Source organism: Terrapene carolina, unplaced genomic scaffold, assembly GCF_002925995.2.
Source record: "Terrapene carolina triunguis isolate 2854851 unplaced genomic scaffold, T_m_triunguis-2.0 Scaffold132, whole genome shotgun sequence".
Taxonomy (NCBI): domain Eukaryota; kingdom Metazoa; phylum Chordata; order Testudines; family Emydidae; genus Terrapene; species Terrapene triunguis.
In genome coordinates, this window is record NW_020664483.1 from 8,344,813 (window position 1) to 8,360,701 (window position 15,889).

The following is a 15,889-nucleotide window of genomic DNA, read 5'->3' on the forward strand; positions in this document are numbered from 1 at the left end:
TGGTCCTGTGGATATGGCAGTGGACTAGGAATCAGGAGACCTAGGTTTTGCTCCTGCCTATGCTACTGATCTGTGGCATTACCTCTGTCACTTCATTGTTCTCTCTGCCTCAGTTTCCCCTCCCACTCTGTGTCTTGTCTATTTAGATTGTAATTTCTCCAGGGGAGAGACTCCTTTTCTATTTACTGTACAGTGCTCAGATGATAAATGCTTTATTTTAAAGCTATGTAACCTCTTCCTGCTTTGTTTTCTCCATCTGTAAAGGGAAGATGATGATACTTTCCTGCCACACTCTTGCATTGTGTTAATTAATTTTTGTGAAACGTTTTGTGATCATCAAACAATAAGTATTTTGTAAAATATGATTATTACCAATTAATTTTTGAGGTCTTTTTCTTCTGGATGGCAGTCAGGCAGCACACCCATTATGCCGCTTATGAAAGCTATGAGCAGCAGAGAGAAAATAATAGAGCAGAATTCAGTTTTCAGATGATTTGATAAATAATAACAGCAGTCTCTCTTACCAATGTAGGTATACGGTTTTTATCAGCATGTTCTCTTTTTTAGAATTTAGCAAAGCTTAATGTGAGGTGGAAATAATAGATGTCTAAACATGTTTTGCTAAAAGGGGCAAGAGTAGCGATTAAGCAAGACTGCAAGATAGGTAAACAAAATTAAAGGACTGCACATTAGCTGTGCTTTTAAATCCAGAATGTGGCTAACTTAAGATCGGGAGGTTCTCAAACATCGTCCCTCAAAATAATCTGATAATACTGAACGGAACAGAGTGGAAAAAAAGGGACATTCTTACCTGAACACACAGAGATCGTTAAAGAGCTGATATGAACCTTTTATTTTTAATATTTTATTTATGCTACATAAAATCCTGAGCAGAAGAAAAGAAATGAATGACTTTTTCAGTGTCCTTGCCTCCCTGTTGATATTTTAATGTAACTGTTGTTTTTATTCTGATATATTCAGAGTTTTTTGTGTGTGGCTCTTTACAGGAATATGAGACAATAAGGAGTTTACAATATACAGGTCAAATGATCCCATCAGCTTCCATGAGCAGAGAGGGATGGGATCCCATGCTTCCCATTTGGAGGGAGGGGATGGCCGCAGAGGAAGTGGAAGTCCTCCCTTTAGGTCATTGTCTCCATCTTGCCCTGGCTGCACAACAGCCCTTCCGTGGTTCTGCTTAGTCAGGGGTTGTCTCGACTACTGGGGTAAGTCAACCTAAGTTACACTACTCCAGCTATGTGAATAACTTAGCTGGAGTCGACGTAGTCTAGGTCGACTTACCACAGTGTCTTCACTGCGCAGTGTCAACGGTAGATGCTCTCCCATCGACTTACCTTAATCTTCTCGGGGAGCTGGAATACCGGGGTTGACTGGAGAGCGCTCTGCCGTTGATTTAGCGGGTCTTCACTAGACCCGCTAAATCGACCCCGGCTGCATCGATTGCAGCAGCGTCGATCTCCCCATAGTGAAGACCAGCCCTCAGTGTCCCTTGCTCAGACTGGTCCTAAAGTCACAATCCAGCCCAAAACGTGTGGTCAGAGAGGTTAAATGAGAATATCATTACAAATCATGCTCAATAAGCCTTTCTCTCCATTTTTGTAGCTTGAACCAGGAAGACCCTTACCGTCCCCTAATGATCTCAAAAGAAAGATACTCATAAAAAACAAGAGGCTGAAACCTGAAGTGGAAAAAAGTAAGTAAAGTTCATTGAACCTTTAAATTAATACAAAAGTATGCACTTTAGATAACTGAATAATGTTTTACCAAACTTTCCAAAATGACGAATATACTGTATATTCACTATGCATGACATTTTGTTTTCACTTGTGTTTCATATCAATGGCAAAGTTTTGCCCTCTGTATAAATGTGTAGAAATTATAAATACTTATAACTTGAAATGGAATTCTGGGTCCTAATCTGTGCTGTCCATGCTAAAATGTAACACAGATGGAATCTGTCATAGAGCAGGTGTGCTGTCATTGTTGTGTTTTCCACACCTGCCAGGATGAACTAAAACTGGGAATGGAATTTCAGATGACTCTTCTTTTCTTGCCAATCCTGGTATTCTTCTGCCGTGCATGAATAATGATGTTGAGGGTATTAATGGTTCCTGCTATAGCCATACTGATTGGCCCTGGACCTTCTCCCATTGAAGACAGTGGCTAAACTCCCATTGACTTTAGGATTGTCTCATACGGTGCAACTTACAAGCACAATTCAGAAATAACATAAGAGACCTGTGCTATATTGAGGTAAAATTCCCATTCCAATATGGAATGTATCAGGCCATGAAAGTGATCAGCCATCTGTTCCCCAGGACTTGCCCGCGGCAGTAATGTGTTTGATCCAAAGGCTCTTGAAGTCACTGGGAAAGATGCCCCTGATCGTTTTCTTTTTTTTAATCCAGCATTGGTAATAACTGTTTTATCAAACTATCCCTAACAACAACGGGTCTCAAGTCCTTTTGTAAACCTTTGCTGCTGACAGCAGACCTGAGCCTAAGATAGGTACTGAGCGCCCACCACTCCTATTAAATTCAAGCCCCTGTCAGAATCAGGCCCTAGTTATTTAGCATTTTCTTCATGCCATTTGAGTTAAAATATTTAATTTTGGATACGAACCATTCGTTATGTGGCTAACGTTTATTTTCTCTCTGTTTTTTAAATAGAACAGCTGGAGGCACTGAAAAGTATGATGGAGGCTGGGGAAACAGCTGCTCCTGTCAATATCCTCGAGGATGACAACGAAGAAGAAATAGAAAGCGGTGAGGATTTTAAACGTGATGCTTCTCGGGAGTTGCTTGCATGCTGGAAAAGGAGGGAGGAGTACAGATAGACATTTGCTACTGAACCTCAGTAGAAGCCTTTTAATATAACTGCTTCACTTTAACGTGACCTATCCTCACAAGCACTGTCTTTATAGGCGTCCCACTTGTAACATAAACTCATAAGTACGTTTTTTGGTTAGATTTTAAATAGTGACTCTGTGAACTTGAAGCCCATGTAAAATTAAATAAATGAAAATGTTACAAAGCAAATTAGACCATTAGCAAAAGAAGTTGCATTAACCCTTTCATGTCTCATCTTTCGTTGCACCGGCTGTGCTGCTGTTGCCCTTGGAACATGGTTCTGCTTTTGATCCCATTTATTTTGTTGATTTGTTTCTTTGCAATTTATCTCTGGGATAACCCTTTGAGATATCTGGGGTGAGGGGTTGCATGCAGGGGTAGGATAACACAACAGCAAAAATACACCGAGGAAAAGCAGAGATTAAAAGTGCTGCAGAAGAAGAAAAGCAGAATGAAGTTGTGAAGATATGTATTGCAGTTGCATCTGCATAGATGGTCAAGTCACGTGTGTTAGTCTAAGTAGTTGAGGGAAGAGCATTGTGCAAACTCCAGGAGGAAACCACGGAGCCCTTGCCAGTGAATGCAGTCTACAGGAATGTGACCTACATCTTTTAACTGGCCTCAGAGTCAAAGGGGGGAGTCACAAAGACCCTACTTATAGCCATTAACAGCCCATCTGATCACTCTCCATCTGAAGTGATTGAGCTTTACCTATAGAAGTTGTGGAAGGTCAAAACCAAGGTGCTGGACTATTATATTTGTTATGAGATAGGCATTGACTGCATTTGTATATTGTTCTTTCTACCTAGTTCACCACCTGGAGGTGATATCAGGAATTGTCCAAACAGGGTACCTTGAGCTAAAATAATGGGTCAGTGGATTAAACACATCTTTAAACGGGGGCGGGGGGGAGAGGGGGCAGCAGGAGCAGGGGGAGATAGAAATGGTAGACTAGGATCTGCACCATTTTTATACAATTATGGGAGCTGATTTGTATTTCTTCCTCAGCTAAATTATGCTTTCTATGCAAAAAATCCTGCCAATATCCCTTGAAACTGCTAGTTTAATTTTTCAATTCATTTATAAGCACTACAAAAGATGCTATTTCTCCCTTGTACTGAACATCAATCTTTTCTAACGTATTGGTTTGAATTTGTCCATCTATGTATTAATATCTCTCTTCACACATACAATATGTTGCCAATGCAGTCAGGAAATGCTTTGGATCCACATCATTCCTGGCTGGCCAAGGCCAGTGGGGGAAATACTGGGTCCATTGCTTATGGGATTGTCATTGCCTCTCTTAGAGAGGGCAAACTGTTTTGTTGCTTTGAAGGAAGGAATAGTGCAGCCTTTAGTCATGTGTTCATTGCTGGATGCTGGCAATCTAGCTAATCATTGATGAGTACTGAATCTTCTCTTCCCTTCTTGGGCACGTTTAGTGGAGACGATTGTGGTAAGACAATTTTCACAGTATCTAGATGCTGCTAATCTCCTTGACCCCGTCAATCTGGGTAGAGAGTTATCTTTGACAAAGAGACGGCATTGGTCATGCTTGTCAGTGGTCTCCTTCTAGTGATCGATGAAGACTAGGTCCTTGTCTACACTACCGCTTAAGTCGATGTAAGTTATGTCACTCAGGGGTGTAAAAAACCCACCCTCCTGAGCAACATAACTGACTTAGGGTGGTGTAGACACCGTGTTATGTCGGCAGGATACGCTCCCCCATTGACGTAGCTTCCGCCCCTCATTGAGGTGGGAAAACTCTCCCATTGACTTATTACGTCTTCACCAGACCCACTAAATCGACACCGCTGCATTGATCACAGCGGCGCCAATTTAGCCCCGTAGTGAAGACAAGCCCTAGGTGTCTATGCTGGTATTATTAGACCTATCGGCTGTCTTCATTACCATAGATCACAAGATGGTGTTGATTTGCCTGCAGACTCTGGTGGGAGTAGAGGCAACTGCTGTTCGCTGGTTCCATTCCTTTCTCTTGGAGAGATCTCAATGGGTAGCTGTGGACAATTGCTCCTCTTTCGAAGCTCTCAAAAGCAGGGTGCTGTAAAGTGCCATTCCGTCACCTAGTCTGTTCAACCTGTATCTGGGGCTGATCGGAGGGTTAGTAACAAGGTGTTGGGTGTGTTGTCCTCAGTATGCTAATGACACCCAACTGTGTGTGTGTCTGTCTCATCCAATTTGAACGATGTGGTTCAGTGTCTCAGCCCGTGTCTAGCTGAGTTTGGAGCATGGATCAGAGTGAGCCAGTTGAAGTTCAGCCCAGACAAGACTGAGGCAATGAGGCTGCCAGGGAAAGCAGCCGGAGGAGATGGCAGAGGTAATATCCGCCTCTTACGCTGAGGCAGTACATCTGCCATTAGTTACTTGTGCTTGCAACTCAGAGGTGATCCTAGACCATCAGCTGCTGTGTGACATTCATATTACAGCAGTGACCCAATCAACTTTTACCATCTGCACCTGGCTAGGAGGCTGCAAACCTCTCCTTTTGGATGTGGACCTTGTCGGTGTTATCTGTTTTTGTTACCTCGCGATTGGACTGTTACAATGCACTCTACACGGGGCTGCACCTTTAAATCATTTGGAGACTGAAGGTGGTGCAGAGCGCTGTGGCTCACTTATTCAGCAGGGCATCGTGTGGGGAGATTCTGACATCAGGATCTGCACTGGCTGCCCATTGGTCTCTAGGTTGAGTTTATGGTGTTGGATTATGACCACCTGTAAAGTCCTAATGTCCCAGGACTGGCCCATGTGAGGGACCATCTCTCTCCCCATGCCACAGCTGCCTTCAGCAAGGTGCTTGAGCTAGACTCCCCTTGTTATAAAAGGGAAGGGCTGGCTGTCCATGCATTCTCTGTGAGAGGTCGGGAGTCTGGAACTTGCTCCCTCACTCAGTCTGAAGTATCCCAGATCTGGTGACCTGCCAGCCGTGCTGCAAAAGACACCTGTTCAGCAGGGTTTTGGAGTGGGCTGATGGTGCCGAAGGGGTGGAAAGAATGTTCTGTAACTGGCTGGCTGGGATCCTGTTGAAATGATTGCTGTAATGCTGCTGGGATTTTACTGTATTAGTAATTATGTGTTAGGGCACTTAGAGGCTTGGATAGGCATCTTTTTTAATTATTTAAATCTAAATAGATAAATATATTTTAAAATAGTCTGTACATAAGAGACCATATTGGCTCCTCTGAAGCCACTAACAATTTGTTAAAATAAATGAAAGAGATCCATGTATAAAAGAAAATGGATAAGAGGAAACAGAATGGGTGTAGGCATACGAGAACTCAGATGGTGGCACCAAAACTTTTGAATTTATAATTAAAGAGCCCTGGCTTCATTTCATTTTTGTTACCCCAGGTCCATGATTTTTACATTTTCCTATGACAAATGCATGAATTTTCCAAGAATATGCTAAACTTATCTCTCAGTATCTACGTCTGATCCACAGATTTATTCTTACACACCGTTTTACTGAATGGAGGTTAGTATTTACTAGATAAAAGCTAGTAAACCGAGGAATCTGAGGGACTTATTTTAAACACCCACTACTTGTTGGAAATCTTTCTACCTCCTTAGTTTTACTCGCTTTAGAAAATGAGCCAATTCACAGTGGTGTGATGGTTTTTGAACTGGTTCCCCAAAAATATCTGCTGCTATGTTTTTCATGCTCATTTCTTTCTTTTTCATTGTTGTATAGCTGATCAAGAAGAAGAAGCCCATCCAGAATTAAAATTTGGAACTGAGCTTTCTGCAGATGACTTGAGTCAAAAAGAAGCTGTTGCCAATAGTGTCAAAAAGGTAGGCTTGCTTCTGACCTATATTCTGTTGGAAGATTTTTCCCTGGAGATAGCTGGGAAAGACCATTCATTTTGCGGAAGGATCACACTATGTGTTAGTTATAGGAGAAAATACAGTATGAATCACACAGGGATTTTTCTAGCAGAACTGCTGACACTTAAATTCGTGGTGATATAAAATTTAACAAGCCAAAACCTGCTGTGCTTATTCAAGCAAAACTCCTATTGTAGCAAATGAGAGCTATATCTGGGAAATCACTGTGCACAGACTACAGGTTTTGGCCAAAAATTGTTAGACACGGCTGCAAACAGTTTCCTGCCTACATAACAGTACCTGGCTGTGAATTGTGTGTCACAATTTAAGAGCCGTACTATGGGGTGAATATCAGCTTCGTCGCTCCGGAACTACTCCTGGCTTGGCCTCAGCCCATTCCTTACCTCAGTTATTTTTGTGCCGGGCTCTCTGAACAGCAGACACCCATTACCACTTGCTGTGCATTTATGAAACAGTGAAATAGATCAGGTAGCAGGAAAATACCCGCAGTTGGAGAGGATAACACTGGGATCTCAGAGGGCAGACTGGGCACAAGGTCTTATTCTTCCACTGGTACTTATCATAGAATATTAGAGTTGGAAGGGACCTCCTGGAGGTCATCTAGTCCAACCTCCGGCTCAAAGCAGGACCAACCCCAACTAAATCATCCCAGCCAGGGCTTTGTCAAGCCAGGTCTTAAAAACCTCTACGGATGGAGATTCCACCACCTTATCGTAGTGGTTTGACATTCTGTACTTGGTAAGCGAACATTACTTGGTATAGCACTTGTCCATAACTAGATACAGTACAGTGGAATTGAAAATTAAGCTATGCTGGCTCCCAAGGCACCAGAGCCTGCTTGCCACTGAGGTACCGTAGCATTCTCCTCTGTCATTGAAGCATTCTGCCCTTCTTCTCTCCTGCATGGCTTGCTGTGGCTCGTTTGAGATAAAAATATCGATTGGTGAAGTTCTCCTTGCTGTACAAACTGCCTTTCACAATCTGTCTCTCAACAGCAGTATCACAAATAATCAGAGCTGCCTGCTTGCTTTGTCTTTGATTCAGCATCCTTGCTTCTTCAGGACCTTTTACAGAGCTTCCGAATGAACTGCAGATTTTCCTTCTCTGCTGTAGGGCTGTTTTGCTGATTGAACTAGCAGGCCCCCAACTGCCCTATTGGTTACTCCGAGTGGTCAGCCATCCTCTGCATGAGCCCCTCTTTGCTCCCTCATTGATCTATGGCTTGACAGTAAATCGTAATTCTCTCTGTACATACATTGAGAGCCAAGTCACTATTTTCCTGTCTAAGGTTCTCAGTGGTAGCGGCTTATAATTGAAGGAAGAAAGCACAGGGAGTCAGTGAATGGAACTCTAGTGGCAAGTAACCTTGCAGTCTCTTGGGGCAGATAGAAGCATTCGTCCACATTTGGACATTTACAGCACGTAGCACAGAGCAGCTGCAATCCTTGTATCTTCAAATGCCCTCAAAGTCTGGACACCCTGAATATAGGATGGCAAATGATCTTTCATGTGTGCGCACTCTCTCTCAATCTCTCCCCACGAACTTTTGGCCATTCCCCGCATGATACTCCTATTACCAATACTAGCAGCTGTATCGTTCCACCCCTTTTGAATTTGAAAGATACTGCAAACCTTTGAGAGTTAAATGATAGATGAACCATATAATCAATTGGAAGGGGATATACTTTTTGCCAAATGCATTAACCATTTGAGGGTTTTCTTTTATAACTAGGAGTGTTTCATATTGCAATTTCTTTGGGTAATGTATATATATTTTTTCCTTAGGCTCTGGAAGATTCTGAACAAGAAAACAATAAAAAGGTGACACATAGGATGTTATGTAGTTTCTATTATATTTCTTTATATATAAACATTTTTATCTACAATACATTCATAATTGTATAACTATTTTACACTCTATTTCTTTGCACCTTGTGGCTCCTTTCTCCTTGTAATGATGGCCAATAAATTGCAGTTCCATCTCCCCCACTTCCCTTATTCACAGGATTTTGGGGGAAATCAGTGGGATAATACTAATGGGGGAAAAACAGGGATGCATCACCTGCCCTCACTTAGAAATATCTGATCCCAGTAGAAACAACTACACCCCAATCTCACGTGCCTGGGAACGTGATTCCTTAAAACGGATTGAGAGAAATCACACCAACTTTTTTCCAACTCCCTTCATCCTGCTCCACTTTATTTATCTCTCTTTCTCTTTGTTTTTTCTTTTTCTTTCCCTTGGGATTTGTGCATTTATCTTCCTCCAAGAATATCTTCTGTTAGTCTCCCTCCCTTCCTCCCTCCTCCTACTTGTCTCCATGCATTTCTTCCTTTCTGTCATTTAAAGCCGTTCCTGACCACACTTTGTTTCAGTCTCCTCTGCTTTTTAGGGGGGTTCTGCTTCTTTTCTTGAGATGCGGGTCTACAGGGATCCTGATTTTTTTTTCATCCTTAACTCACTCCAGCACCCTACAAAGGCCATGTGTTGTGGTAACCATTCCTTCAGCTCAGAGAGGATGGCTGTAAATGACAGCCCATCCTCTTATTCCCAAATCCTACAATCCTGTTTTAAAAGCCTAGATCCACTGCTGCGGATATTGCAATGAGAGTCAGACCTTTTAGTCTACAAATTATGTGTAAGTGAATATATTAAAGTTAATAATCAGTAGATTGCCTTTGTACATCCTCAACTAGGAGGACTCTTGTGTCATTAGAGTATTGTATGGTTATAGTCCTGGGGCCCTGTTCTCCTGTAGTAGGATACAAACTCTCATTGATTTCCATCCCACTGCATTTTTTCATTTATACACTTTAGGACCAAGGTTGTGAAAAGTGACTAGTGATTTTGGGTGGCCAGCTTTGGACACCTTGAAAGGGCCTGATTTTCAGAGGATAGGTGCTCATCATTTGCTGAAAATCAGGTTTCCTTAAAATGTCTCAAATTGGCCTCCCACAAATTGAGACATCCAAAATTACTAATCAAGTCTGAAAAATCATGGCCTGCAGATCTAAAGAAGTTTGTTTTAATTTGTAGTCAGCAGACTGGTAAAAATTAACCTGATAACAAAAAATGCATGATGATAAAGTCATATTCTGCACTGCTACAGAATGTCAATGTTAGTGTTTTACATGTCAAGAGCTCAATCTTGCAAGCCCCTCTGCATGTGGAACACTCATTGACTTTCCCGTGGACCGCTTGTGGGATCAGGCCCTGTTAACAATGGTAAAATAAAGTATTGGTCTGGTTATATGGACTATGGAAAATTTAATTTAAGTGTGAATGCAAACCAGACAACATGGGCTTCACCATGGTCACTCAACTCCCTCAGGCAATCAGTGACTGGCAGGTAATGCCCTTCCTTGTCAGCCTAAGAGGTTGTCTACACTGTAGAGACAACCGATGCCAATAAGACAGGGCGTTATCCCACAGCATTGTTCAGTCCCCTTTGACTTTTTTTTTAATCAATGTCCTGGATTCTAATTTGTTTTACTAACATCTTATAATATTGCTCACTAATTCGGAGATCAAACCTCATACATGATGCCCATTAACATTGAGTGTTCTGCATATATCAATAACGGAATAGACCCTAACTGTAGCATTGAGGTTCCAAATTTTTTGTGTAATTATGTGTCTATTTTAATTTCTGAAACTAGAGGCATAATTTTTACGTCGTGTTGAAAATTCCAACAAGTGCAAAAAAAAAAAATGATTAGTGGATATACTTTTAAATGTGCTTTCAGGGTATAGTAACTGTTGAAGATGAACAAGCATGGATGGCCTCTTACAAATATGTGGGTGCTACAACCAATATACATCCATATTTATCAACAATGATCAACTATGCTCAGCCCGTAAAGTTTCAAGGTTTCCATGTAGCAGAAGGTAACATAAAAGGTTGAATGAAACAACAGTATTTGTCTTCTTACTTCTACTTAGTTTCGTGTAATGATTCTTATATCCAATTTGGTATTTTTAGAATCGGTTTAAAATTCTTGTTGTAGTTTACTTAACTCCATTTGTATGGTATTTACAGAACACTTACCTGGAATATAGAATTAACTTGTTATTCCATTTGTCATCCACAGGGAGGCACTGAATTATTAGGAGTATGTTAACTTAACATTTTATACCTCATTGCAAAGAATAGATCATGTACTGTAGATCTACTGCTTTTTTCTTTTTCAGTAACGTAGGATAAATGTGATTGTCACAAAGGTCAACAGTTTGCTTATTGTGATATGTTTAGGGTATTATATATATATATATATATTATATATATATATATATTATATATATATATAATACCCTAAAACATGTACCATATTACTTTCTAGTATCTAGTTATATCACTCATGCTCTTTACGTAATTGAAGTGTTTTCATAAATATAAAAGCCACGTTTTGATGGCTCACAAGAATGGTCTTATAGAGAAGAGAATGACAAATAAGAAAACATCCGTTAAGATTATGTCAAATGTAATTTGGTTCTGTAAAATGGCAGGTAGTAGAAAAACAGAGAGATCTATGTTACTGCATTACATAGTATTCATTGCATGGTTTTGTATTTTGCTCCGTTTTATACTCAGTATTTTAAAATGGATTTTACTTTTTATTGTTCTAGAACGCAATATTCATTACAATATGTCCTCTTTTAATGAATCAGTTGGACTAGGGTATTTGAAGACGCATGCAATTGAATTTGTGAAGTATCCTTCTATTAAAAGTAGAAATACCGAATACCAGTTCTGTTTTTGGTTAGCCAGTAGACGTCTGTCCTATATACAAGAATCATTTAGTTCTAATTTTACAATATATTGTCCACGCGGAAGGATACATCATTATAAGAAATAATCATGGTATGAGTAAATGATCTTAAGTCTCTATGTTGTTTTTATTTTGTTTTCCTTAACGTGTTACATAGTTATAATAAACGACAAATGAGTCGAATATACCCCAAGGGAGGCCGAGTGGATTCCAGTAATTACATGCCTCAAATTTTCTGGAACGCTGGCTGCCAGATGGTCTCACTGAACTTTCAGACCCCAGGTAGGCAGTGATGTCCAGTGAACCTAAATTCCAGAGAAAGGCTTGGGCAGGAACACTCAGACAGATGCCACAGACTTCCTCCTGGCATTTTTTGAGGAAACAGACATATGGCTAAACAGTATGATGATGTGTATGGAATCATGGAAGCATAAGACAAGGAAGAATTGTTTTGAAAAATGCATGGAAGAAAATTCAGTCTCCTTTTATTTGCAAATTTAATTAGCAAGACACTTTAGGCTCTGAAATAAATGTAATAGTGATATAATTTTTACTTATAAAATAATCACCCTCTTCACAAAAGTCCTATCTTTGCAACAACCAAATGTACAGCTTCCATAGAGAACATTACATTGGAGGAACACACCGGATAACATAGTAAATAATAATAATTACATGTCAGCTATATTTCTAGACCAGTTAGCAATTACTGGCAAATCTCATTGTTAGCACGGGGAAATGGGATCGGACTTGGGGGGAGGGATAGCTCAGTGGTTTGAGCATTGGCCTGCTAAACCCAGGGTTGTGAGTTCAATCCTTGAGGGGGCCATTTAGGGATTTGGGGCAAAAATCTGTCTGGGGATTGGTCCTGCTTTGAGCAGGGGTTGGACTAGATGACCTCCTGAGGTCCCTTCTAACCCTGATATTCTATGATTCTATGTGAGCCACTTAGGCTGGTGACAGGCAGACAGATTGGGAGTTTACATGGTTCTCTCCTATGCTGAGGGATAGCTGGTTTACCCTTTTGGCGGGGGGGAAAACACATAATTATTAGTTTTTGCACTGAATCAAGAAAAATATTTGGCTGTACATGCCAGACCAATTTTTCCAGTGTCATCTTCTAACCTAAAGGGCTATTATTCTTATTTTTTCCCTTTGGTGATGTGCTCAGTGCCTCAGAAAGTCCTAATGATCATATCCATTTTTCCTCTGCGACTCCTCTTCCACAAAGCTCTGCATCACTGCCATCATTGACTTCTAGCTGAGAGAGACTAGAGAGAGCTGCACTGAGACATATAAGTGTTGCTTGTAAATCAGTCCGGAAGGGGACACAGTGTGGGGGTAAAGGAAGCAGTGCAAATTTCATCCTTCTCCCCGGGTCTGCACCCATCCCCTCACAGAATTCTCAGCCCTTTGTGTTGTAAATGATTACTATGGCGGGGGGGCGGGGGCAGGAAAGCAGCATTGCTCTGTTAAGTGTTCTGTCAGAAGGCCACGCTAAGAGCCTGGAGGATAGGTGAGGGAATGGAAGTCAGCCCACTAAATAGACTTTGGAAGGCTGATGTATTAAGCATGGGTGCTGCCAAGTAAGGAAATTGCTAGTATGTGTGCATTCAAAATCCCATACTTTTATGTTGTGGAGGCAATTTAGTTTTGTTTCTTATGTGCATTCTGGGAACTCTGTGGGCGAAAGGAGGCCAGAGTTATCACGAAAAATAGGAGGGAAGTTCTTCATAGGCCAAGTGTGTGATTGGAAATTTCAAGGAAAATTTTGTGTTAGTAAATTTTAGGTTTTGTTTTTGTTTTTTAAATGTATTTACTGGCTGTGTCTGTGGATATATGTGCAGTATGTGACAGGAGGAGACGAGTAAGATGAAAAGGGAAAGTCTATAAAGCAGTGGTCCATCCAGTTATAATGTATGGTGCTGAGAATTGGGCAGCAAAGAAGACACATGAGCAAATGATCTGCTCTACGGAAATGCAAATGTTGGGATCTATGAGTGGTGTAAGCAAGAAAGACCATTTGAGGAATGTATATGTTAGAGACATGCACAAAGTAACATCCATAATCAAAAAAATGAGGGAGTGCAGGCTCAGATGGCTTGGTCATGTAAAGCACAATTTTGACAAATATGTGGGTAAGAATCCAACAGATTAAGATTGAAGACAACTGACAGTGAGGCCGACCCAGTAAGGTAGGATTTCATAAAGGAAGACCTATTAGCATGTGATGTGATAGACTATATGGCATTGAACAGAGGACTTTGGAGGAGAGGACTTGTAAGACCCATTTGATGTGATTAACACAAAGAAGATCTGTGGATAGGCGCTCTATAAATAAATTGAATAATATTCAGACTTTTTAATAAGCATCTGAGCTGAAAATAGTTCCTGTAGTCTCCGGGGCCCCGATCCTGTAAACTGATCCATGCAGGCAAACCCTTGTGCTCATGTAGAGTCCCAGTGACTTGCAGGATCAGGGCCTAACACTTTTGTAACTATAGTCTATTTTTTTTATGCACATTAGATTTTAGCCTGGTGGATAAAGAAAGACTTTGCCATAGTAAAGAAATCCAAAGTCTTCTAGTTGAGTGTGTAGAAATCACCTTAAGTTAAAGTGGTTATCCGTGGGCAAAAAAGTGTGCATCATATTTCCCTTTGTAAAGAAGTTTGCTCTACATCTGCCTTATTCACAGAGACAAGATATTAAATTATTTTTGTCTCTTGACAGATTTAGCAATGCAATTGAATCAGGGAAAATTTGAATATAATGGATCGTGCGGGTGAGTAAAGTTATTTAAACTATTTTCACTATGTATCAGAGCACCATACTATATTTTTTATAAAACTTTGTCACTTCTAATTATGTGTTACAAATGAAAAATTGTCTGCTAGGTATAGAATAGAAATGAGCAGAATTCCTGGGGTTGATTTATGCTTGCAAAGTAGTGTGGTTAATATACTTTTCAGCCACACTCAATTTTATGAAATGAAATAGAAGAGACTTTGTGTGACAAATTATAAAGATCACGAAACAAGTTTAGGCTCAAAATTAGGTGAAGGTTTCTAATCATCAGAGGAGTGACTTTCTGGAACAGCCTTTCAAGGAGAACAGTGGGGGCAAAAAACCTAACTGGCTTCAAGACTGAGTCTGATAAGTTTATGGGGGGGATGGTATAATGGGATTGCCTACAATGGCATGTGGCCCATTGGGAACTGCCAGTAGCAAAAATCCCCAATGGCTGGAGACGGGACACTAGATGGGGAGGGCTCTGAGTTACTACAGAGAATTATTTCCCAGGTCTCTGGCTGGTCTTGAATGACTGTGAAAATAAGACAATTGTTTTAGTAATAGGATTTTTGGTATTCACTACTGTAATTGTCACTATAAGATTTATATATTCATTTATCTGGTATCCTGCATGCACGTTCAGCGGTAGAGAGAATTTGCATACATCAGCCTTTTTATTTGGTGGTTAGTTGTAATTCATTTGCTGTAGTGCACTTGTTATAGCCACGAAATGTTCAATATCTGTAAAAGTAGGTGATTTTACTGGTGATGTCTAATTCTGGATACTAGTGCATCCAGAAAGAGTTTGTATTAACCTAGTGGATGAAGTTTAGAAAAGGTTTTCATCTATAAAATGCGGGTAATACTATCTCCTTTCCCTCACCTGTTGACTGTCTTGTCTATCTGGTTTCTGAGGAAAGGACTGTCTCTTACGATGTGACTGGGGCCCCATTTTGTTAGGGAAGGTACAAACTTGGTTGAGTCCTCCAGCCACTATCACAATACAAATAATGAATAATAAAAAATTGAAGAAAGCAGCATGTAGTATTGTACTAAAGCAGTGAACAAAAATAAAATACAAAGCATGGGAATGTGTCTGGTGATTTCCCAGGAAATGGTCACGTGTCTCAGTCAAGCTTAAAACCAGTTTGTTTTTCCAAAATGGAGCAGTTGTGACCTTCTCAACAGCAACGAAAAAAGGTGGCTTAGGAGCGGACTGAAATCCGATAAACCCAAGTCGATGCTTCCATGCTGCTCCTTTCGTATTTTTAAAACATGCTTTACTTTCAAAAGAAATTTTCAAACAAAAAATTACCCCTGCATCAGTCATTGGCTTGAACGGTTCTGTGTGCCTCTCTGACATCTAAGAGTACGTCTATACTTACCTCTGGGTTCGGCGGTAAGCAATCGATCTTCTGGGATCGATTTATCGTGTCTTGTCTAGACGCGATAAATCGATCCCGGAAGTGCTCGCCGTCGACACCGGTACTCCTGCTCCGCGAGAGGAGTACGCGGAGTCGACGGGGGAGCCTGCCTGCCGCGTGTGGACCCGCGGTAAGTACCTTGTAGTTCGAACTAAGATACTTCGACT

At 40.8% G+C, this 15,889-nt stretch overlaps 1 protein-coding gene across 1 annotated transcript in view; it reads left to right on the top strand.

Moving 5' to 3' along the window:
* The window catches only part of PLCB4 (phospholipase C beta 4), a 318,918-nt gene that overhangs the window by 237,208 nt on the left and 65,821 nt on the right, over nucleotides 1-15,889 (top strand). The window contains exons 18-25 of the mRNA XM_029911893.1: nucleotides 1,624-1,714; nucleotides 2,691-2,786; nucleotides 6,583-6,683; nucleotides 8,523-8,558; nucleotides 10,485-10,626; nucleotides 11,365-11,449; nucleotides 11,665-11,789; nucleotides 14,239-14,290. Of these exons, the coding sequence (XP_029767753.1) occupies nucleotides 1,624-1,714; nucleotides 2,691-2,786; nucleotides 6,583-6,683; nucleotides 8,523-8,558; nucleotides 10,485-10,626; nucleotides 11,365-11,449; nucleotides 11,665-11,789; nucleotides 14,239-14,290 (728 nt within the window). The remainder of the gene's footprint in view (nucleotides 1-1,623; nucleotides 1,715-2,690; nucleotides 2,787-6,582; nucleotides 6,684-8,522; nucleotides 8,559-10,484; nucleotides 10,627-11,364; nucleotides 11,450-11,664; nucleotides 11,790-14,238; nucleotides 14,291-15,889) is intronic.